This window comes from Hermetia illucens, chromosome 3, assembly GCF_905115235.1.
Source record: "Hermetia illucens chromosome 3, iHerIll2.2.curated.20191125, whole genome shotgun sequence".
Classification (NCBI taxonomy): Eukaryota; Metazoa; Arthropoda; class Insecta; order Diptera; family Stratiomyidae; genus Hermetia; species Hermetia illucens.
In genome coordinates this window covers 121,737,403-121,763,738 of record NC_051851.1, presented here as the reverse complement: position 1 = coordinate 121,763,738, position 26,336 = coordinate 121,737,403, and the positions used below count along the sequence as shown (strand labels likewise).

Genomic DNA, 26,336 nt, shown 5'->3' with positions numbered 1-26,336 from the left:
ATGAAATTTGGTGTTTTCAAAAATTGAAAAATTCTTTGTGAGGGCGAAGTTCAATAATATATCATGCACTTTTCTAAACAATACGTAGGAGATACTTTGGAAGAATCACACGAAAAATAATATACATGGCGACCTAGGAACGCATAGAGAGCAAAAATTGAATATCAACCTCAGAGTTCCTCCAAATAATTTTGTAGAGCAGGTCCATAATAATAATAATCGTTGGCGCAACAATCCATATTGGATCAGGGCCTTGAAGTGTGTTAGAGCACTTCATTCAATACCGTAACGGTACACTATAGAATAGCCTGTAGGAGGCAATGTGGTCAGCATTCCGCTCAACCGAAATTATTACTCTGATTTGACTTAGGTACTCATTCACAGCTGATTTGACTGGCATCCGACGTCCAGTCACGATACAAATTCGACTGCTACCAGTGAGATTTGAACCACAACCTTCCGTTCGATAGCTTTGTGCTCTAACCACTCAGCTATCCGGAATAGAGCAGGTCCATACTAGCACAAAATTTCTTAAACTTAAAATGGAGCAAAGGCGGCGGATTAGTTAACTTATTTTTCAAGCTTCAACGCTTCTTCTTTAGCCTCAGGCCCGTTCAGCAGCACGATCGGCTCGTCTCGATCGATTGCGCTGTCTGGTTCGTAGGTCATAAGGTCAAAGTTCAACTCCCACTGATCCTAGGGGGATTTATATGTTGACTGGATGTCGGATACCATACGGCGAGCCCCCCTCTAAACTCAACACAAAATAATGCAACTCCTTGCGCGGATAGCAGTTTACAGACCACATGTTCCCAATAGATCTAGCCGTTTCGAAGTAAATCTCGTGTGAGAGACGGACAGGCGAATAGACAAGCAGAGAGAACCGTTGTTAATAACAACCGGTATCCGGTTTAGGCCTGCCTTAATAAGGAACTCCAGACATCCCGGTTTTGCGTCGAGGTCCACCAATTCGATATCCCTAAAAGCTGTCTGGCGTCCTGGTCATCGCTCCATCTTAGGCAGGGTCTGCCTCGTCTTCTTTTTCTACCACAGATATTGCCCTTATAGACTTTCCGGGTGGGATCATCCTCATCCATACGGATTAAGTGACCTACCTACCGTAACCTGTTGAGCCGGATTTTATCCACAACCAGACGGTCGTTATGTAGGCTACGGAATCGTCCATCCTCATGTAGAGGGCCAAAAATTCTTCGGGGGATACGTCTCTCGAGCGCGGCCAAGAGCTCGCAATTTTTCTTGCTAAGAACCCAAGTTTCCGAGGAATACACGAGGACTGGCAAGATCATAGTCTTGTGCAGTAAGAGCAACCGGATTATCTCGACAAAAAACACACCTCTATTTTTTTACGTAATGCGGCATCTACATGTTTGCCCCAACCTCAAAAAACCCTTACAAACGCAAACGTGTGGACAGAGTGTTTGACTTGGCTTGTATAGGTTTATGGGCCTATGCCAACGATCCGATCGAGTATCGGTTTTTTGGACAAATCAAAGAGAATTTGCTTGCCTGCTTAGAAAAACGTTTGTGGAGATTTAGCATTTGCAACAAGCGCCAAACATGTGGAGCCGTCTAAGATCTTGCCAGTTGATACATGGATATCAGATAGCCAAATGTGAATTTGGGATCAGTAAACATGGTGCATTCCCGAATATTTCATCCGCACTCTTTAAGTACAGCCTGAACATATTTCAATAATCAGTCCTTGGGGTTGCTCATTCCTTACCTGGAATGATAAATTCGTGAAATCACACGGATTCTGGCATTGAACATAAGCCATATTCAATTGCAGAATTATGTTCTTTGACAATTTTCAGCATTCATCCATGAGTGTTCAGTATTGCCTTTAATTAACCCTCATACAACGAAGGCAGTGGATATCTCTGAAATATTCTGAATCATAAAAAATCAAACAGTGAGTAAAAAATTATAAAGTTCTGGCAGATCAGCAGCGGACCAAATCGTTGCTTAAAAAATATATCCACATATCGTTACAGAATAAGTATTGGTACCCCATATGCATAGCGGAATCTCTTCCGAAAAGTTCATACGTACGTAAAGGATTTGGGTAATGGCATTTAGCGAAATGTTATGTTAATGAGAAGGAAGGCATTGTGAAGTCTTTTATGTTACAAAACATGTACATAAACAGATTAATGAATGTGTAAAATAACAACTCCAAGCCTTAACTTACTTTATTCGAAAAACTTCCAATCGCTTTCTCTATATTTTCATTTCTACACAAAATAGCAAAAGCTATAATACATATCCGTGAATTTTCATTGGCATTATCCTGTCGATCGATTTTTATGTTGTGTACAGACAGAGAGAGAGAAGCAATTCTCAGCAATTTGATTATGCATGATTTGAATACTTTTCTAGAGAATACTTGCCTCAAATTTTTCCACTTTGTTGCTTGGCGAACTTCACAACAAATGGAAAAACGCCGCCCAATTTCTGCTTTAATTTTTTTTACAAAGTTTTCCGTCAGTTATACGCTATCTAACGAACATATCTTTTAGCAGCAGTTTGAAATTATTACTAATAACCTCTAATCATCAAATATTCCCCAATCTCGAACACGATAGGATAGAAAATTCAATTAAGGCATTTCTTCAGACGATTGCAGAAATCTGAAAACAATAGTTTCGATACGACTGCAGCAAAACGAAATCGTCGATTTGTATAATGCAATAACGCATCTCGTCTATTTCAAAGAAATCGAAACTCATTTAGACTCAATTCACAAACTTTCTACACATCACAGAGACCTATCATTCCACTTAATTTTACTCTACGCAATAGAGGCTGTCGTACTACATCTCATCTTTGACTGAATCTTAAAGTGGCTATATGCATATGTACCTATATGAATGTAGTTCTCACTCATTCAAAAAACTCCTTTACGATACTATTTATAAACGGAACGCTCAAGGCAGCCTGTGCATATATTAACAAAACAATTAGGATGATTTCTTTCTTGGAGTGTTTTGTGTGCAAAATTTAATGTTGATTAACTGAGAGTAATTTGCATTTCAAATTAACATATCTACATTTTAACGGTCCATGCTAGATGCTCCACTGTCATCACCATTATATGGAAATAATGTCGCCTATTGCTGACAAAGGGGGCGGTGGAGTACGAAGTTTGAGAGAGGTTTCATTTCGTCTTGATATTTTGGCAATGTTACGGAATTTAAATTTGATTTCGAAGAAACATTTCGAGATCAGCATTTGTTTTGATACATACTCATTTGTTAAGGAGAAATGCTGCAGGAGTCGAAATTAGTTTCTTGCTTAAAGTAAATGTTTCCATTTATTATTTATTCACCAAAAGCACACTCAGTAAAGACAGATATCGTTGATGAAAGTATAGGAGACTAATTAGCCCCACAGTATGTGATGATATATTTGATGCGCAATGTATATCTCCAACATGAAAGCTAAACACTTCAAACAATATACAGGGAGAGAGCAAATGACCATCGGGGTCCACTTCAAGAAGTTTAGAGATTACAATCGATTTGAAAGACGCAATAATATTTATCCTTAAAATGAGAACATGAATAAAAGAGGACATAAACCCTCTACAAAAACTTCATCTGAAATCAAGAGAATGGTACATCATATTTTTTATTTTTAGTCGAACAGCTCTCATCAAAGAGTGTGACTCGTTTGAAACTTTTGATAGGAAAACTACAATAAAATCATTGTAATTTCCAAAGATGTTTAGTTTACTATACATGGAATCGAGATAGAAACACGATTATCTTTTTCGTTAATATTCGAATTCCAATGAAAAATGGACGCTTTTTTGAAGATTGTCCTCTACAATTCCGCCATTTTTATATTTAGTATGGTACAATTATAATCGTGGTTCGGACGAAAGCGGCAAATATATAAAATAAGAAAACATTTAAATTTTTGGTTTGAGATTGATACAAATGGAGATGCGCTTCCCATCACCAGGATACGACTTTTACCACGAAAAAACAAAAACGAACGATTATCAATTTCAAATTAGAAATGTTGTATCATAATTCAAGATCCCAATAACTCCTTAAGTGGGTTATGGGCTCTATGCACCCAAAGAACAGACCAGTTTTGAAAATTCATTGCAACTCCTTCCGAATTTAGTAAGCATACTCTTAAAGTGAACTAATAACCTAGTCATTAAAGCCGAAAATGGGGTGCAACCTCCGAATTCTTTCAGTCAAGACCGATTGACATGAAATTTGGAATGGGGGTAGAGGATGAAATAAGAAACAAAAGTTATATAGCGCCGATGTGCGACTACCCCCCGAGGGTTGGATGGCAATCCCCCTACGGAGTGAAAATTTCAAACATATCACCGAAAAACTGCCTGTTTTTCAACGGTTTTTTGCAAAAAACTCGAAAACCATCCATTTCATGTAGAAATGATATGATAGGTTTGACATCCATATGTCTTTCCAAGTAAGCCTTCTGTCTAGATGTATTCCTAGGTATTTTACCTCCTTAAACTGAGGAATGGATACGCCGTTAAACTTAAGTGGGGGGATGTTCGTTTCTTCAATGTGAAATTGACATAACTATATTTTGTTTAATTTACTTTGATTCGCCAGAGGGCCAACCATTTCTAACCCTCTTGCATGTGATTCTCGGGGTCTTGAGATACAACACTAGAATTTGAATGTGTGCAAAGTATCGCTGTATCGCCAGCGAAGGTAGAAGTAAATAGGCGCTCGTTTGTAGGCAAATCTGCAGAATATATCACAAGCAGGAGGCTGTGGACACTACCTTAGGGTACTCCCGTTTTGATATTACATTCTCGTAATGTGAAAATTTGTTGTTTAATAACAAATCTCCTGCCAGTCAGATATGACTCGAAAATGTTATGGGTATTCGTAGGTAACTTTCCTTTGAGTTTGTAAATGCTTGGTATATGGCCGAGCAGTACTTTCTACCTTCCAAAACACAGCTTATCTCAGAGGCTAGTTTATGAACTTGTTCAACAGTTCCATGTCCTCTTCTGAATCCGAACTGGTAAGAAGGACTAACCCCTTTTTCGCCCAAGAGTTGTAGTTTGGATAGTAGAAATTTCTCGAATAGCTTCGTTAGTGAGGGAAGCAGACTTATCAGTTTATAGGACGTGACGAGCGTAGGATCTTTACTTTCTTTCGGGATCATCATTATCTGCGACAATTTCCAAAATAGCCAAGGCATAAGACACCATTAAATATGTGTGTCAGTTGAGTGAATGTAGATCCCAGCAGTTCTTGGATTAGTTTGCTCGTAATAAGGTCAAAAATAGGTTAACATAGATTCTCAAAATTCTAGTCTTTTTTTTTGTGATGGTTAGGTTTAAAAAAATTAACAAATAAAATTGTTAATATGTGTACAATAAATGGCAAAAATTTCAGAAAGGTCGGTTTATAAGTTACAGAAAAATCACGGTCACGGCATAAAAAAGTGGTTTTGAGAAAAATGCATTTGCTGCAGTTTGCTCCGACATTCTAAGCATAACTAACGTTCAAAATATCGGTTGAAGAAGATCATAAGGCCAATATTTTCCTTTGTAGTATGCAAAAAAATGTATAGCTGTTTTATCACCTGAAACATCTTGCGTATATAGGGCTAATGGCTATTTAGAAGGGTCGAGCCTTATAGAGCAATGAGTGACAGATAATGGAGTGCGCTCGTATTAATTGAACATAACAATAATAATAATGCCTCAATCAAATTCTGAAATTTGAACACGGTATTCTTATGAATACTTTCGAAATATTTATGTAAAACCTCGCTTCTTTGAGATTTATAAAGCCCAGCCCCCAATAGTTTAGTTAGTTAGCTTCAGGCCCCAAATAGTTTGCTCGAATTGAAAATCACACAAATGGAGAATTGTATTATTGTAGTGTTCTGAATATATATATCCAAAGATTATAAATCGCAGCGCGGGGAATATCTAGCTATACAGTTCTTTCCAGTAAAGCTAGCTTCCAATGAATCTCCTCGTCTTTCGTCTCCACCCACTACATTGCATTGCGTTAGGCACCAACTGACAATTACACCAACGTTGAGTTGTATATTTTTACTCATCGTTCCAAGGTTTCGATCAACAAAACTACATCAGTTGCATATGCTTGGCATAGTATTGACATTTCTTGCCACAGCCACGAGTCGAGCAGCGAAATCCACAGAAGGAGCGACAGTGCACCTTCTTGGGGACAGCTTTTCGTTATTTCTGTCATTATGTTACTACCAGCAACTACTTATTCTCTGCACATATCAAATATCCACTTAGCTGAAGTGTTATCGAAAGATGCTGCTGTTTAGTAACATCACAAATTCGACGATCGAGACGTATCAGCGAAAATTACATATTTCAACCAAAATTGTCTCAAGTTCGTTGGGTTTGAATTGTCATCATTTTCGAATTCTGATACGAGGCTCAGGATACGACATTCTCTGTTAAGCCCATTCACGTTGAGTTCGCATTCTCCTTTAGGTGGGAAGATCTCGCAATGCACCCGGCTGCCCGTTGAACTGAAAACACTATCCACGTACCGGCAAGTCGCAATATAATTAGTTCAGTTCTGAATGTGGAAGGCCTTGAGATTTAAGATATTTTTGTGTGCGAGTATTTATCAAAAATGTTCATCAACGATAAAGATGCCCATAAAATTCTCAGTTTTTTTTTTTTTAGTGTCTGGCCGGTTGGTCGAATGTTTTTTTTATTTGATCATTGGCCGCCTGGACAGTGAAAACTGACAGGCCAACTGCATCCCATCCACGTTACGATCGCCCGTTAAATGCAGACTCTTCAGGCGTAACTGAACGTGTATGGCCTACTTTATTGTATTGTATTAGTAGATATCAACGTTTAGATATTTCGATCCCTAGTATTATTATTTCGGTTCTGCGACACAGGAAACGACATACAGATAAACTCATCATGGATAAAGAGCACATTAAAAATTATAACAACATTTAAAGATAATCCCAAATCATGACATATGTCCCGTTAAATTTTAAAATTTTTAAAAAAATCCATTGCATTTCAGGGGGATTGCCCACCTACTGGCCATCCGACCCCCACAAAATCCCAGACTGTATAGATTTTGGTATCTTTAAAAGCCTAAATCCCAATCGCATTAGGGCCACTACTACGATCGACCTCTCTTCGGATCATTCACCAACCATTTTCGTGCTTAGACTTACGGCCACAAATTTCCAAGAAGAAGACAAACTAAACACTAACAAAACCAACTGGCACAAGTTTCAGAAACTTTTCAACAAAAACTTTTGCTCACAAATCAGACTTAAAACTCAAACGGACATTGACAACGCACTGCAATATCTGACTAGCACTATACTAGAATGCATCGAATTAGCTACTCCCAATCATAAATCCCCGAAAATATCCCATCCCGATACTTCTCAGAATGTCCAAGAATTGCTTAAAGCCAAACGAAAAGCAAAACGCGAATGGCAAAACCTACGCTCCCCAAGAACAAAAGCAATCCTGAATAAAGCAACCAAAACACTTAGACAAGAACTTATCAAAGAAAGAAATGAAAACATTCAAAAATTCGTTCTTGGACTAAGCCATTTAGCAGACACAAATTACGCAGTATGGAAAACAACAAGAAGAATTAAAAAGTCAATACAAGCGGAAACTCCAATCCAAAGTCAGCAAGGCGCCTGGATCATATCTAACCAGCAAAAAGCTGAGGCCTTTGCTAAATATTTTGAAAAAGTATTCAAAACGGAAGGTGGTGATAGCACCCCACCTGATATCCCTAACCACCATACAAATAACCCATTAACACCCCTAAAATTCAATTTTTCAGATTTGCTCAAAAAACTTAAAGTAACTAACCCTAAGAAAACCCCAGGCCATGATTGCATATCAGGGAAAATGCTAAAGGAACTTCCGCTCTCAGGAAAATCTGCAATACTATTTATCTTCAATGCAATTCTTCGTCTTAACTACTATCCTGACACCTGGAAACACGCCAGGATTACAGTCATTCCTAAGCCAGGAAAAGACATGAAAAAAAATTGAATCATACCGACCAATAAGTCTGCTCCCAACCCTATCTAAACTATTCGAAAAGCTTCTATTTGACAAAATTCTAAAGGTAATAGAAAAGAAAGATATCATACCCTCTCACCAATTCGGATTTAGACAAAAACATGGAACGATCGAGCAAATCCACAAAATCGTTAACAATATTAAACAAGCCCTAGAAAGAAAAGAATATTGTGTAGGTATATTCCTAGATATTGCACAAGCCTTTGATCAAGTCTGGCATAAAGGCCTCAAGATAAAAATAACTGCCCTCCTCCCTAAAGAATTTCACGCTATACTATTTAGCTACCTAGATAGCAGAAACTTCAAAGTAAAATATAAGGATGCGCTCAGCTCAACCCACTACATAGAAGCAGGTGTACCCCAAGGTAGTGTACTTGGACCACTTCTCTATCTATTTTACACTTCAGATCTCCCTACAAATAACAAAATGCTGACCACCACCTTTGCTGATGACACCGCCATCCTATATAGCCATCCTAATCCATTAACAGCCGTCAGAGAAATCCAAGGACACATCAACACGATAATGAACTGGGCCAAAACCTGGAAAATCAGTGTAAATGTTAACAAAACACAGCAGATAACCTTCACGCTGAGAAAAAGAACATGCAGACCTGTCACCATAAACGGAAATAAAGTCAATCTTTCTAACGTAGTTAAATATCTTGGGCTGTACTTAGACAGACGGCTCACCTGGAAATCTCACATTGAACATAAACGCAACCAAATCAAAATTCAATTCCGCAAGCTATATTGGCTAATGCACAAAAAATCCAAACTCAACACTTTAACAAAAATAATGGTGTATAAATCTATATTAAAACCAATCTGGACCTATGGCTTGCAACTTTGGGGCACAGCCAAAAAGTCGAACATCAACATAATCGAGCGCGTACAAACAAAAATTATTAGGTCAATCTTAGGTGCACCCAGGTACGTTAAGAACGAAATAATTCTTCGCGACACCAATACTTTAAAGGTTGCAAAAGAAGCGAAAAAGTATAGCAAAAAATATATCAAAAGATTAGCCAACCATCCAAACACTACAGCTAAAGACATTCTTCTTTCCAACAATTACGCAAGACTAAAAAGAACTGACCCACTGCAACTAGCCAACTTGCAATAACATCTACCTTACAACATCATACAAATAATAACAAATCCACTGCAAATTGCAAATAAAAAACCCGCCACACTCATCAATTTTCTTATAGTACTCTTTTCCGTTTAACCAAACCAGTAATATGGGAAATACTCAAGATAAGCACGTTGATAATACCGGGGAGGTGACGAACACAATCATAGTAGACACGGTCGACGTACAATCAGAAAGAATTGAAACTATTCTCATCATCCTCACTGCAACAGTAGGGTGCTCCTTTGCGTACCAACTGTATAAGGACTACAGACGCAGCATCAAAAAAAAAAAAAAAAAAAAGATACACTGAAAAAGTCTGACTATAGACATAAACTACATAGCAATCCTTTCCTGAACCCTTCAACCTTAAGAAATTCCCTACGAATTGGTTCCAAATCTAAATCTGAGATTAGAATAAAAAGGCTAATTATATTAGTTATTAAAAAGATTAATTGTATTAGTTATAAGCGCTTAGCTATAAATTTATAATAAGACTTGAACAAAATAACTCTTTTCAAACACTGGCTTGATAGAGTGAGAATATTCTATTTTAGTATTAAGATTCGCCACACTACAGGCTAGAGACCAAAAGGTCTAATTCTTGTTGTAAAAATGTTTCTCTGTAAAAAAAAAAAAAAAAAAAAAAAAAAAAAAAAAAAAAAAAAAAAAAAAAAAAAAAAAAAAAAAAAAAAAAAAATCCCTCACTTTTCTGACTTTCCGAAACTTTTGCTAAATTAGGCTTTTAGATAAAAACTCCTTCCTCTTTCTGTACGTGTTAGCTTTGAATTTTTAGCAAACCGTACCCTTCCTAAGCAATACAAAAAGAATATTTGTAAAGATACCGAACAAGTTTTTTAAGGTAATTATTGGAAAGATATTTATGGTGTTTACATCCATCCTGCAATCCCGAAAGAACAAAAGCCGATAAAAGGCTGATTTCCTTTCGGGATTTACCTATACATGTTTAGAAATGAGATCGCAAAATCTGCAAAGAATTGAGAGTCTATGGTGGAGTGCCGCAAGGCTATATTCGGTATGACAATGGTCTCTTCTGAAATGCGTCAATTGCGTACATGACATTTGAATTTAATTAATTTAAAAAATTACAATCTCCAGGCTTTTAAATCCCCATCCAGCGTAACAAGCCACCGTTATTTCGGTCTGCCTTTGGTCGTTTACCATTGATATCGATGTTCAGACCAATCTTGGCAAGTGAATTCTCGTTGGTGCGAATTACGTGATCATACCATCGAAGACGCCTCTCTCGCAGTTTTTCCATGATCAGTGCAACCCCATATCGATCGCGGATATCCTCATTTCAGATGTGATCAACACACTAACAGTGCTTGTGCTGTGTCATGGGGATCGGTCGTCAAAAATTCAGTTTTATTCAGATTCAATCTGAGACCGTGTTGCATGAGGCGATCATTCTATTTTGGACAAGTTGCTCGAGATCATTTTTACTATTAGATGCTAGGAAAAAATCATCTGCATAAAGCAGTGTATAGGGCGCTGGACAGTGTCCATAACAAGAATAAAGAGAAGTGGTGAGAGGGCGCTTCCTTGATGAACACCAACAGAGACACGGAGCGGTTTTGATACACCCGCCACACTAAACCTCCTAGTTTAATAACTCAACGCACTATGGTGGAATCCCGATAATTCGTACATCAATTATTGGTATTTCCGGCTAATTTGTTGAAATTTGCCGAACGCCAGATACAATTTTTTTTATTTTGCACTATCAATTATTTGTAATCCTGATATTTCGTATCAAATTGTTCGTCCCTGGACTATACGAATGATAGGGATTATACTGTATTTTCATTTGTTTAATTTTTTTATTAGCCAAATTATTGGCAGATTATTGTAATATTCGACTTTCCAATAATGTGCCGATCCCAAAGTCTGGTCGCCTAGCCTATGCAGTCGATAGAAAGCCACCAGTGCGCAGACCTACGACAAAGTTGACATCCGGGCGGTAGATAGAAACTGGAATAGCCCCTTAAAGTGATTTGTTTGAAAAACCAGGTTCTTGCGGGTGGTCCCTTTGTGCGAGTTTTAAGTGAACTCTGTACCGACAGTAACATGCTGTTGGTTGATATACGATTACCCACACAGTAACTATGTAAATATCCCGCGGTTCCATTCGCAATAAAATAACGCCCGGTTTTGCATACTTTATAAGACAGATACTCAAGCTAATCGTACGTTTGCACTTGCATTCGGAAAAGGTTCGCAATAACTTCTTTCTTCGAAATGTCGGTTGACCCTGAAATTTCTGAAAATTCTGATTCCATTTTGCTTCAATGACTGAGTCGGCTCCGATATCCGAAATCATTGCCCTTTTAAAGAGCCCAATCTCCACTGATTTTATCATACAGCGCACTTCAGCAAACCAGATTTCTATAATTGCACCAACCATTCTACTTCCACAATTTTGGTGTAGTAGACTGGGCCGTCAAATTGAGAGAATTTTTTACCTTCTTTAGATCATATGCATTCGAACTCTTTAGATAGCTAAGATTGATCTGTGAAAATATATTTTTCCTATTCGTGATCGTGACATGAAAATTCACTGCAGTCTTTTTTACATCCGTTTTTCTCAGAGTAGAGATTTCCTAACGGCAATGTTACGTTCCATATCTCGAAAATAACGCTAACCCCTTGATAAATTCAGGCAAATGTCGACCCCACATTCTGGCAAAATAACTATGGCTCATTAAAATTTCATCGGATTGGCTTTCAAAAGCAACTTGGCGGATAGGTGTCCCTGGAGTGTTGTCATCGTGGGTTTTCGCCCTTGCCAGTCTCTTCGTTGACATTGACTGCGGCTTCACACCGTCTAGCCCATCTGCTGACAACACTTTTGTCACAATGAAGCACTTTCTTGTTTTTGTGACCACCCATTTTAATCCTTTTCGATATCTTTCGAATTGGAAAAGTTATCAGAAAGCAACAACAGTTTAGAATTACACATTTTTAGGGAAATTACTTCAGAACATCAAAACCGTATTAGACTGTTAACTTAAAATTTGAACTGCTTCGGGTTAGGTGCCAAAACTAAGCAAGATTGATTGTGAATTCAAATTATGTTAAGCATTTTTTAGATGATTTTTTAAGTATAGATTTTTTCACAAAATCTATGCAAAAAAAGATTGACTAAGATCAAAAAATATGTTTTCCATTTTATATTAACTGGAATTTCACAAATGCTGCCTTCTTAATGATATAGAGACAACTGGACGTAATGCCAGTATACATATATTGCAATACATCTATCTTTGATGATTTCAAGTTCCGCATTGATTTATATTAGAGATTATTAGATTATGACATTATGCATCTATACTTGAGTTCCCAACTCGCGACCTATGGCATAAATATTTATTTAGTGCTTAAACAGTACATACAGTTTCCATGAACACATTTCGCTAGATAGAAACTATTTCAATTTAAAAAACTATTTTTAATCAATAATAATACCTGTTGCGTTCTGTTGTCAATGCCTTTAAATACTTCGCCAAACGATCCTTTTCCTATTCGTTCCTGTTTCGTAAAAATCAGCTCCGGATCCACCTTCTGAAAAATAAAAATTGAGAAAAAGTCAGGATTAATTTCAACATGCTGACAGTTTTTGTTTCAAGGAAAACTTCGTAAGGCAGAATATACTTGGTAATGAATTATTCATGTGTTTTTCTCCACAGAAGATTTCCCTTGTTTAGGGAAGACCGAAATTTGAATGACATAAGGGACAAGTTAAGTGAATTTCAAACTACTAAGAATTTAAGGTATGCCGGTAAAACCTTCGCTCCTAAAAGTCAATTCTATTGTACATGAAGAATTATGTCCTTTTTCAATTGAATATTTGAGCAGCAGTGTTTCGAAATAAGAATGTTGGATTTGCCCTGAGATATGAGCTAGGTGGGCGTAGAAGCATTTGGGATCCCTTCACAGCCAGCTTGTTTTCAAACACTTGAAAAGAAACCTGAATTATTAATGTTAAGAGTTTTCATATTTCGCATTATTTGTGTGGAGCTACCCAATCCGCCTTTGACATATTCTCATTGTAAGCAGTTCTATTCGAATAACCAGTGGAAATAGTATATAATTAAAATTGAACTCAATCTAGATAATTGCTCGCTATTCATTTCTTAGCATTTGCCTTACAAAAGTCTATTCTACTTTATTTTCATTCTCCACTGAAGAATAGATTTCCATTTGACAATGGAAAATTTCCGGTTGTATTGTTTTCCATTCTCTAAGGTGACATGAAAATGTAATGAAGCATAGCATACGGATGACCTTCTAAGATACCAGCGAACAGAAAAGCAGAAAGACAGATTTTATAGATATCTCTTCAACCAAATACAATCGATGAGGACAAATTAATCTTTAATTATTGAACAAGAAAACGTAAAATATATTATTGAATTATGTCGCTGGATTAAATGGACTTGACATTCATGTAAATATTATGAGCATTTAGGTTTCTTCCTAAACTGGCGAATAGGATGATTATTAACAGACATAAAAATTGGTAAACTGTAAAATGTCAGTGTGGTATTGGTTTTCTAAGCAAGTTTTAAATTATCCACTTGCTGACGTATCCAGCACTGGTGAAAGCTACTAATAAATCCTGTCGACACTCAGAAAACAGCATTCTTTGAAGCCAGTTGCTTCCGTGCTCAGCTTTTTAGCGCGATTCACTGCACAAATAGTTCAAAGGTCACTTTAAAAGCAGGCCCCTACTCAACTAGTGAAATTGAAAAGATATACTTCGTTATAATCAAATCTGATTTGAAGAACACGTTTCTTGCTGATGAAGCGAACGTTCAAGATGAAAAAGTATGAAGTAGGTTGAAGCTGACGCTGTCTAACGTGTCTGTCTGGTCTATCTACCGCTGAGCATTACTTGCAAGTCAAAGCAAAGCGAAATAGATTTGATGCTCGAGGCTGGATAGTGACTTGATTCACATCACATATCACATATCAACGGATAAGCGAGTGATTAAGTAAATTTATTACACGTATCTAGCATAGATTCTCTGGGCGGAATGTTGTGAATGCGCTGCAGCGAAGTACTCCGCAAGTAAGCCGTGCCTCTCTCCAGGCTCCTACTAGTCTTCGTACATCTGCAACAGATTTAATGCTGATACAATGACTCTTCATGCCAGCTATGCCATGTTTCTGCTGATGGTCTATGTGCAACCACTTTTTTGCAGTAATGCAAAACACCGAGTTATGGATTTGCTTTTCGTTCTAGTTAACGACATGTACAACAGGTATGCTGTGCAAGTGATATAACATTTTAATGTTGGGAATGCTTACTGCATGGGCAGAAGATATAAGTTAACGATAGTAAAAAACGTTCAAGCATTCGATTTGAGAGACGCTCAACGAATACATCAGTAATTAATTGTTGGCCATGCATTCGGTCCAACGTGATGATGAGTTATGTCAGCTCACTGCGAAATTAAAAAGCTACTATAGGATTTCCGTAATTACGATAAAGTGTTTTCATTACGTACAACATACTCCACTTGGCAGAAAATTTCGCATTCCATCAGTCAATTTTCTTCCACGGAAATGTATTGCTGGCGCCCAATAGTAACAATTTTATATGAATATGGCAACCGGCCATATATTTAGCAAACTCATTGAGTTCCGGGACATAAAAGTATCTACACCCTTTGCAAAAAATGCACTTCTGCTCTCAAGAACATATTGAAATAGGTCAAATCAAAGGACGTTTGCTGATTGTGCTTCTTAATAACAATTGGACACAAAGTCGCGTAATGGATCATCACCTCGTTAACTGCAAGCGTGTCAAAGGATATTTCCTCGCTTTGAGATGGAAGTAAACATTCACGCTACGGCAAGTTTTCTGATATTCTACTTTTTATCTTTCCTTTTGTTGCAATCTAGAACCTCAGAAAGGTTTGGAGTTGAGGAGTGAATGTTCCTTCGGAATACATCAATCTGGGTAAACACCTTTTGTGGATCCGTTTTTGAAAAAAAATACAAGGTAAAAAAGTTGCTTTCGACAATCGAGCAAATAATTAAAATCTGAATGTTTGACGTCTAAATGGGTTCGCTTTGTTTGCAACAATCTGTTATAGTATAACATGATATACGATTTAGGGTCAATGCAATGGGATACTCCACAAAAGAAACTATTGTAACCGAACTGTACAGAAGTACTGAGGTGCACCAGTTAGTTATCATCAAGAATTTCCAATTTTATTAAAGTTCAATGTGATTGAATAAAAAAATGATCAAAAGCACTGGCAGCACTTAGCACCTCCCAATGTGCGTTTACCAATGAAGGGCTTTACACGATGCCCATTTTACAGTTACCTTCAAGAATTTTAATTCGAAAATTTAAATTAATAATTTGCGATGAAGGCTTCAAATGTTTTGGTCAAAATATAATCTTAAAGAATAGGCAGTTAATATAGCAATAAGTTATAGTTGTGTAAAGGGATGAACAGATCTGCTGGCAGCTTTTGTTTCAGGATTGTATTTTCTCAGTTTTTCTCAGCGAATTTGGAGATGCAATGTGTTAGATGCGTAATTAAGTTCTGTTTTTTATATAGAAATGCAACTTTATTGTGAAAAATAGTTAAATATAAATCATTTGAAGTATTACCTATCGCTAGCATAAACTTTTTTCCATTTTTCAGGGAGAGCTCGAATACAGTTACTGTAAAAGTGTTGCTCTCTTAAGGCTTTCCTCGAATCAAGCCACTTTTCGATGACTTCATATGAGCGGAACTGCTGATCAGCCAGATCATGCGCCAGCGAACGGAACAAGTAATGATCAAACAGCGCAAATCTGACGGGTGCGGCAGTAGGGCTTCCCATTTGCAGGTTTTAACGAGTTCAGTAGCATGAGGCCGAACGTTCTTATGCAGTAGAATCACTTTTTTGCTGCTTGTATTGTGTGCACTTTTCGCACAGTGCTCGGCTCAGTCGAACCAATTAAGATCAGTACCGTTCCTCAGTGATGGTTTTGCCCAATTTCAACAGCTCATAATAGATAACACCAACCTGGTCCCACCAAATACACAGCATAAAACCCGCAGTATTCGGCCAAACCAACTACGTAAAAGCATGACCCCATTTTATCCATTTTTCATCACCCGTCACGATGTGATGAAGGAAAGCCCTCCTTTTTTCCCATGAAGCAGTTTGGATTCTCATTGAGCAATTCCTCCTATTTGGCTTCTTAGAAGGTTTTTGGCCTTCCTTCACGTGGACAATCATCAACATCGAAATCACCGTCTTTGAAGCGACGGAACTAATCTCGGTACGTTGTTTTACATAGAGAAACATTTCCCTAAGCTTTTCGTAATTTTCGATGCGCTTAAGCCGTCATTTTCTTAGAATGAAATAAGAAAACTAATACTTGCCGCAAATGACGATTATTTGGCACAAAATCAGATATTTTCACATTACTAAAAGTGAATGTGAATGAAATCACTAACGCTTAAAAGTGGTAGGATTATGTGTTCTACCGTTCCCTTTACATGCAGCAACTGACGCCATTTTGTGTTAAGTTTAAGGGGGGGCTCCCAATACATGTGAAAGGAGGGTGCAACATTTTTTTTCACAGAATGTAGCCATGTGGGGTATCAAATGAAAGGTCTCAATTAGTACTTTTCGAAACTGGTTCAATATTTGATATTGGGTGAAACATAGGGGAGTGAGGGCTCAAAATATGACCCCCAAAAAGTGTAACAGGTCTCGTTCTCAGAACCTATGCAACCGAAAAATCTGAAAAAAATCACAGTGGTGCATCTCTACGAAATCTAGGCCTCAAAATATATCCGGTTCCGATATCTGCACAAATAAAGTTAATAATAGTATATTTCCACATTTTAGAAATTTAGTCGGCACTTCCCTTATGTTCATGCCAGAAGTACAAAATTTGGCATGCGTATAATGAAGAACATAATGCATAATTTGGTTTGAAGAAAATCCAACTATTATTAACAAAGTTATAGGGGGTAAAACTTTACAATTTTTTATGAATTTCGTGCACTCTACAACCTGCATGACGTCATCATCACATATCAATTCGTCAATACCACAACGAAGTATTATAAGTTAGTATGAATTGGGTGGAAAAGAATTATTTTGTTTTAGGTTTTTAATCATTTGTATATGAATATCAATTATTCCAACGAGACATGTGTGTATGTAGGTATATAGTATATGCGTGCTAATGAACTTTGCGGGTAGTGCCTATTCAGATAGATATAAGATGTAAATCGGAAATATGGGTACGATCAATTTATATACGTGCCTATATGTGTACAGTATTCAAAAATAGGCAGTTTGTTTGTTTAGGCTGTACTATGTATGTATGTCTCGTAGTTTTGTAGCTGTACACGGATAGAAAAATGTGCGTTGAAATTTCTTAGGTAAGATGAACACAAAATCTTTATACCCGAAGCGCGAGCTTCCGGTATTCCGACTTGTTTTCTCATTGTTTATCATTTGTTTTTCTCGCTTCCAATCAGACAATCCAAATGATCTTGTTTCACTATTCTCCCACTGCCCACTAGCAATCTCGTTTTTGCTCGCAAGTTAATCATTTTTCACTAGTCGTCTTAATTTGCCGCCATGTTTTGTTTGTATGGTACATTAGGTTCTCCGCACAAATTTCACCGTTCGGTTTCCCATCGTTCAATTTCAGCTTTGACTACGTACGACAAAGACCATTAGACTTTCAATCGCACAGGATTGCTAATCCTCCGTATTGTACCTTCTTTCAAACTCAAACGATACGATATAGACTATTAGATGAATTTCTCGTGCGATTGTGGAGCAAATCGATCGGAAGGCTGGGTTCCTGGAGGACAGGAAAACACAAGACAGCTGTACCTGCGGGACACGCTAGCGAAAATACAGATGAGGAATCACATCTTAAATTTTTCAAATGAGAATCCTTATGATTTTCAATTGATACTGAAATGCTCTAGTTTATCTGATGACCTTCACTTTCAAGAACTTCCAATGTGTGGCATTGTATTACTTTGTTACTTTACTCTGGATAATAAACCGCTGATATCAAATTATCAAGGTCGAGATCTCAAGTTGCAACCTATATGCATCCAAGTCCAGGTTAGCGTCGGGTAAGACATTCAATTGTCATATACGTACGACGTGGTAGAACAAAGCCTCTATTAGGACATATTCCGTTAATCAAAAAGCACAAGTAGTTGACGATAACCTGCTACTACAATCCCTCTGATCAGAACCGAAGTGTGTATCATAACCTGTAAAAAGCAAATCACTCCCATTCACCGGGGCCTATATATATCGATCGATATTATACTCGGCCAAAAGGTCATTGAAGATCTCACAGCGGAACTGAACCATTCGACTGTTATCGATTCCGGGATCTTGGAATAGGTGGGCTAAAGTGTCTATCAGCCTTACAAGACTAACCATACCTGGATGCAATCGCGGAGATTTGAAAGCCTCGCGATTGCATCCAGCTCAGGCTTTTGATAGAACCAAATAGTGAAATCGATCACGACGAGCTGACCCCGCTTGTGAACGGGACAAATGCTGAAGAAAAAGAAGGAGATACTTTGGTATTTTTTTTTAGCGGGACAATGGAGTAAAATTCAAAATAGAAGTATTTAGACCACCTTAATCCTTCGAGTATGTCATTCTATGGTGTAAGGGCTTTTTTTTTCAGCAAATTTTTGAAATTCTTCCAGTTACCTAACCCCACCCCATGAAGTGAGTACCAATGTTGCTCGCGTTGAAACAGCCAGTCTGAGATGAGAGGTTTTCCCATTAAAAGCTGAGGCATTTGTTTGGTTTCAGTTCTCTCCAAAGTAATCACTTCACCTCCACACAGTTTACAACTACAGATCGACTAGAAGATCCTAAGATGTACCTGGGGTGGGCTATAGTGTTATTGCAAGAGACCAAAAATAATTTGGTTAGTAACCAAGTAGAATTTACTCACTATTTATTTAATACTATTTATTCCAAGTATTTAGTAAGACATTTTATTACTCTTGAAATATTTTATGTAGGAAATTAATCAATTTTTTCTTAATAACGAAAAAATATCTTATTTGTGAACAATTGGAGGTTGCTTTCAATTATTTTTTCGCTTTCGGCATAATTTTTTGAAACTAGTTATCACTGTGATAACAAATCCCAGAAGATGTTGATGTTTCATATAATACCAAATTTTTTTAAACAGTGTTGGCTTGATATGCTAGGCGGCGATTTAAGAATTTTTCGGCTCCTTCCGGTCACCTATAAGACCTTGCAAAGTGGCGAGTCCGAACCAAGCAAGCTGGTTCCGCTACAGACATCAACAAATTCCTTATGATATTTCGGTTGGGTAGTTTCTGAGAATGGGTCCGTTAAAGAAATTATCAATTTTGACCTCCCGTAGTCCCTGCCTTTCCAACAAATGTCAAAACTAAGACTTGCTTCGTAAAGTACTAATCGAGGCCTTTCATTTGATACCCGACGTGATTATATTGGGTGAAAAAAAATTGTACACCCCTTTTTTGCATGTATGAGGACCCCTCCCCTTAAACTCAATGTGAAATATGTACAGGTGTGGGCTTTCAGAGTTCCCACCTTCTCACCAAATTTTGTGTCAATCGGTAGAGCCGTTTTTGAAAAAGTGCGTGCAACAGGCAGACAGACATTGAACATTATTTATAAAAACCAAGGAACACAAAGACACGAACGTGACAGGTTGCGTCTCTGACGATGACGTTAAGGGAATCAACTCCAAATCAGGAGTAACTTACCGTAAAAAACTTAACTTTCTAATCATAAAATAAATCACATAAATTAGTTTATTTTCTAAGTAATACAAGTACAATTAATAAATGTTGAGAGATGACAAGTTAGAATAATTTAACTGGTTTCCGCTTCACATATTGCACTAAAGAGAATAAGCTAATTTAACTTTACCGGAGAGAAGAAAAATGAAACACGAATAACTTCCCGTTACATAATACAATAGATAATAATTTGACTCATTAGTTTCCTACACCTGCTCCCAAGAAAGTCTTACGAGCCTTTAGAAATCTTCCCCCATAAAAACTTCCGGTGCAAAAGTTTGAACCCCATTTCACTTAGATGAGAGATGTAATATCTCATGAGTTATGAGAAAATTTAGAATACTGGAATAATGTGAAACGTTCGGCCCTATAGCTTTTGAATATTACAAAAAGTAAGTTTAAAATTGATAATTGTAATCAGATGTGAATGGTCTCCCATTAAGTGTGATGCTATTGAAAAAAACTTGGAACATATTTTACGAAGCCGAAAGTTAATAATTTATCTCCACTGAACTAATTTATAGAGAGAATTAGTAGCTTAAGGTTTAAGTCTCCCTGGAAGTGTCAATTTTGATTGCAATTCATTTTTGAAATATATTTAGATATTTTCGTCGTTTCGTTTACCCTAAATTGTGAATCATTTCACCACTTCTAAGCCAGGTTTTTCGAGTGGATTTCCTACTTTGAATGGAAAGGAGTAGGTTAATCATAAAACTGTTTCGAGGACAAATCATATAGAGCTAATTTATTACTGTCCCTTTCTTGAAGTTCTGTGTTATCATTCAGCATTTTATCACTAGAAAATTACTCAATCAAAAATTATTTATCACCAGTTACGCTCGGAACACAATAGAAAATACCACCCCCGTTTATCAATCATTGGTACATACAACACGCAGTTTTTTGGCTCATTATCAATGAAAGGTAATGTTATCATAGTTGATCTTGCTTGTTATCAGTAGTAGATGGTGTGGATTAAAATTTTTTGAAAAATTGCTTTTTAAGATGATGTCATTTGTTAAGAATTTCAATGTTTGTTGTGCCTTATCGCAGAAAATGATAACTTCTGTAAAATACCTGAAGATGTTACAGCTATCAGCAACAGTAATAATGCGAAGGTAGGATTGATACAGAGGTTTTGCTATTCCTCTTGTTAGCTTTTCCAGGAACTAGTCAATTATTAACTTTCAGCTAAATCATAGTAGGAGTCACAAGAAAATTATGCTTTCTGTATGCATCAAGATGAAATCGATATTCGGCGTTTATTCTATTCTCTCTTCTGTTTCTTCAGCCTTTGTCCCGTTCACAAGCGGGGACGGCTCGTCGTGATCGGTTTCGCCATTTGAAGTTTATTCTATTCTTTGCTCTATTCTAAAGGTTAAAATGCGAGGAATACTCCTTAACTACTTTTTAGGAATGATTAAAAGTCAATTGGCCCCACATTTTATCTTTTCTTTAATTAACATCGAATGAATTATACCTAAGAACCACTTTCCCAATTATATAAATAACTGCACTGAAAATATTTGACCCAAGTTCCACCAATCATTATTTCCATTTATACTTTCTTGGTTTGTAATAACTTTTTCCTATAATTTTCTCTTGATAAAAAGATTCTCTGCATGTCTAACAAACAATGTGAACTGGACGTGCCTTTATGAAGAATGAAAAAGAAAAAAATATTTTTAACCTATAAAGATGGTTTGAAAAGTTCGAATTTCCCTTTTTTATTTTCGACTGATGCATTATGCAAAATTTTAATCAATAAGTCATAAAAGTTTATATCCTTTCAATGTATCTTGAATTCTCAGTCCTGCGAAATAACCGATGGATACAGCTGTGAAATGTTCATTAAAATTGAATCTATATCCAGCAAGTTGAGCTTTCAGGTTAAAGAAAAGGAAGCATTCGCTTCCAACTAAATTATGTGAAAATGGCACACGACCTCGGGGATTGTAGGAAGATTCTAGCCTTATTCGTACGGGATATTGATTAACATGTATATCAACCTTCAATTAGGTCAATGGCGAACTAGTTCGTTCTGAAAGATGATGATATGTGGGAACCTCATTATAAGAGTAATAAGAAATATGTTTGATAGCAAGGTTAATTGAGTTCAGTGATGAGTTCAATTAAGGAAGTTAGAAGTACAGGATGGTACAAAAGTTTCTAGACCTATTCGTCCAAAAAATACCTAAATAAAAGTATGAGAAAAAAAAAATTTAGAAAGTCTTTTGACTCTCCGTAATTTTTTTTATAACCTCTATTTAATTTTAGGATAGAAAGGTAATTAAATAGCGATTCAACAAGAAACACCATTATATCGGAATTCCCAAGAACAGGTAGGGAAATTTGAAGATCATCAGAATATCTAGATGTGCTCCTATTTAGGTAGCTTCAGGTGCTGCATTCGAGAGAATAAAATTAGAAATCAATAAGATATCTTTGGTCTAAATCAATCACACATTTAAGGAAGCATCGCGATTTTCATCAATGTTTTGTAAAACAACATAATGTCCATAAATCTTAAGGATACTGAAGTAAAATGTAGGCGACAACAATGGTGAACATCCGAATCGGAAGACGAATAGAAATTCAAAGGATGCATCAGCTTGGCTTGAAAAATAGTATATATCAGAGGGAAATGTGGGAGATATGAGAAGTGGTCTGTCGACGACCCTTTCCGAAGTTTTAAGCCTCTGACTTCGTCGACTTGCAAATAACCTGCACGAATCGCAGATATAATTGAATACGACACCCATTCGACGGAAAGAACAGTGAGAACGAACGATATCGCGAGCATTTTCACAATACGATGCCTAAAATTCGACGTTAAAGGCACGGTAGCTTAAGGCTTAGACACAGAAATATGCGACAGTTGATTGAGCGAATATAGGAGGATCTGAAAAAAAAATGCAAATGAGTCTGAAACTTTAAAATACATCCCATTCCGATATATTCTCGAAGACTCTTAAATATAGTATATTAGCTACTATTGTTTCTGAAATTGATCGGAAAACCGCACTTAAATTCAGCCTAGGGCTATCATTTTGATTCGTAGCAGCATCAATATAAAAGTTGCAGCAGGTCATAGCTAATAATTTGCCAAATTTGGCACATCTTAAGCTATGAAAACGTGATTCTGGCTTAACATATACACAAACAAACTGCAATAGGGAACGCACACTTTACCCGCTTGCTTTACCCTTATCCGGATAGAATCAGTAGCAGGAATAGTTGGTTAATCTCAACTGTAGCGGCTGCCCGTTGTCTCAAGTGGACACGTTTCAAATGCAGTGACAGTCGCCTGAACCTCAAGTATGATTCGATTTAAACTTCTAGGAAATTACTAAATTTTTTCGGTAATTATATTGAATGTAAGTGTTACAGTTTTGTGAGATTTAACATATAAAGGAAACTTGGCTCGGTACCACAAGTTCAAGCCCCATGTTCGAACTGTGAACAGAACCATAAATGCCCAGCTTTGATTATGAAATGAATAACGAAGTCAATAATGATTAATTTTTTCACATTGATCAAAAAATTCTAAATATCAATTCCGGCCTAAGTGAAGGATCATTAAAAAAATCGTAACTTTGCTTTCTCCGAAACTACCTTAAGCTCATGAATTCTGTGAGCTCACAAAAGTTTCTAACCTAATGTCTCAGGAAATGGATATGAAAACCTGGTATAATAATTTGGCGAGGAGTTAAACATCGTTAATCGAATAATTAACGAAGACATCGATACTTTGACTCAATTGGCACTCATGCCAATGTCGTTAAAAAGGAAAAAGTTAGCCAACAATAAATTGGTCCGTTGAGCCGAATAACAAAGTTAAGAAATTGTTTTCTTTGGTGCAAGTTACAGTTAAAAAATCTTCACCGTAAAATTATTTTTATGATATAATTTAGTGTAGAGGAATTTGTAACTTCCACTGGTATAAGGAATTACCAATGTAGACTCCCTGTTGGTGAAAAAAAATCAACGGGATGGCAGAGAACCGCAATAGGACTCTTCAACAAAACAACTTTGCGAGTATCGCGAGGATAAGCGGCAACTTTGGGAAGGACAGCCGGGATGGTCACTCATTAGGATATTTCCAAGCGAGGTTGGAATGAATCAAACAATTTTGGGCTTCATGCACAGAGCTACACTCCGCGGTGATTTCGGAGACGAAACTTACCTTCAGCGACCTCTTCAAATCAATGGTGGAGAATAACGAAGGACTCTCTCCTGTAGAAATGATGCAGTATTCAAAAATGCACTTGGTGGAATAGGGTGCCAGAGTAATACAACACTTGGAGGCCAGCAACGATAATTACGTCGAAGCAAGGGAATTATTGCGGAAACGATGCGAGGTAGAGGACTAGCGCTTGGAATTATTTACGAAAATTCTATAGATTGCCTCCAGCAAAAGAGCGGATACATCAATTAATTTGAACATGGACACAACTGTCGAAGCATTGGGATCTACTGGTAACCTATTCCATCGTTCAGAAATTAAATCAAGAATCAAAGCCATTATGGAAGACACCATTCGGGGTGTCACCAGTTATTACAAACTAGCCGCTTCAGAACCCTGAAAGCTCTTGATTCCCCAAAGAAGAACAAACGAGTAGAGACACTCATAGCTAAGGATACTATCGAATGCGACATGTGTCGTGAAGATCATTAAGCGTACCAATGTAGCAAATTCAAGTCCTCATCCCCCCCTTGCTAAATCATCGGTACAAACGAGAGGTCGAATCTTCTTATACATAAAGCTGAAAGATGGTAATTTGAACTTCAACGTGTCCACACTCATCATATTAAACATTACCAATGTCGGCCCTGCTGTGAAGACCATAGCCCAACTACCCAATGGACTGAAAATGGAAAATTTGGCTGATCGTGACTATTGTAATCCTGACAACATTGTCCTATTGCTAGGAGTTGACGTGCATCACCCAATACCTGGATTTAAGAAAGGATCTCCATGTGCCATTCACATCAAAATTGGATGGGTACTGCTTGGATCGCAGGTTGGTATCACAGAAAGCAACTGCCAAAGGTCCCCTGGCCTCAAGACGAACGTCGTGGCTACTTGATATGAAACTACAACCACACGAGACATAATGGGAAAATATGTAGTCCAATTTCCATTCATAGAACAAACACAGCGCGCGGTTGATTACGGAATTCACGGAAAATTGCCCACATTCGCTTCTCACAATTGGAAAGGCGATTGGTTGCCAATGACAAATTACGACAGCAATATATTCATGACGAAGTACTTCTCATTGGGTCATATGAGGGAGCTTCCACTGGAAGAAATTTACTCAGCGCGTAACTACTACTTACCTCATCATGCTGTATGTAAGGCAGAGAGCACGACTATAAAAGTGAGGGTGATGTTCAACGCATCACAACTAGGAAATCATAGAACGATCTCTTGCTGTTCGGACCCATATATTCCTCACATTTTGATGAAATGGCGAAAATTCAAGCATGTGATTGCTGCAAACATCGAGAAGATGTATCGTCAAAATGAGAAAGATTAAAACTTACAACGCATCTTGTGGAGGAAACATTATAAGTTGTCGACTGTAGGTATCAGAACAGCCAGCGGCCTTTACTGGACTATTCGGACCCTAGAACAGCGAGCAAGCACTTGAATTTTCCCAAAGGTTGTCAAGTTGTAAAAGAAGATTTCTATGTTGATGATGTTCTGCCTGGTGGTGCCACCATCGAACAAGTTAGTCAATTACAGCAGGACCTCATAATGGTCCTCAAGAAAGGGGGTTTCAAGCTGCGTAAATAGAGCGCAAATAACAGTGCAGTAACTGAGACGATTCCAACATGTGGTCGAGAAGTCCAATTGCCTCTAGATATCAATAATACGGAGGATATCAATATGGTAGGATTGCAATGGCACCCGGTTAAGAATACATTCACATTCATAGTGTATTTGAGTGCGGACCTCAAGGAGAGGCTGACGAAACGGCAACTCCTACATCATCATTGGAAAAATAATATTGCAGCAGTTATGCATCAGTAAAACGAATACGAGATGGATGACATTCCGTGAGCAGTTACCTAACTACATTGCGAAGATTGTTCATTCCTCGACGGTTAAACTATGAACTTAGTAATGAGCCACAGAACCCATAGACCTGCAGAGTTCTGTGACTCATTGTGAGCCATGTACGCAACAGTCATTTACGTCTGCATACAAGGCCCAAATGGTACACTGGCGACAACATTTCTTATTTCTAAATCCAAAGTA

At 37.4% G+C, this 26,336-nt stretch overlaps 1 protein-coding gene across 6 annotated transcripts in view; it reads right to left on the bottom strand.

Annotated features, from left to right (window-relative positions):
* Window positions 1-26,336, bottom strand: part of LOC119653263 (serine/threonine-protein kinase svkA) — a 167,921-nt gene that overhangs the window by 29,498 nt on the left and 112,087 nt on the right. For all 6 annotated transcript variants that reach the window (XM_038057875.1, XM_038057873.1, XM_038057872.1 and 3 more), the window contains exon 2: window positions 12,720-12,815. In XM_038057875.1, coding sequence (XP_037913803.1) covers window positions 12,720-12,815 — 96 coding nt within the window. The remainder of the gene's footprint in view (window positions 1-12,719; window positions 12,816-26,336) is intronic.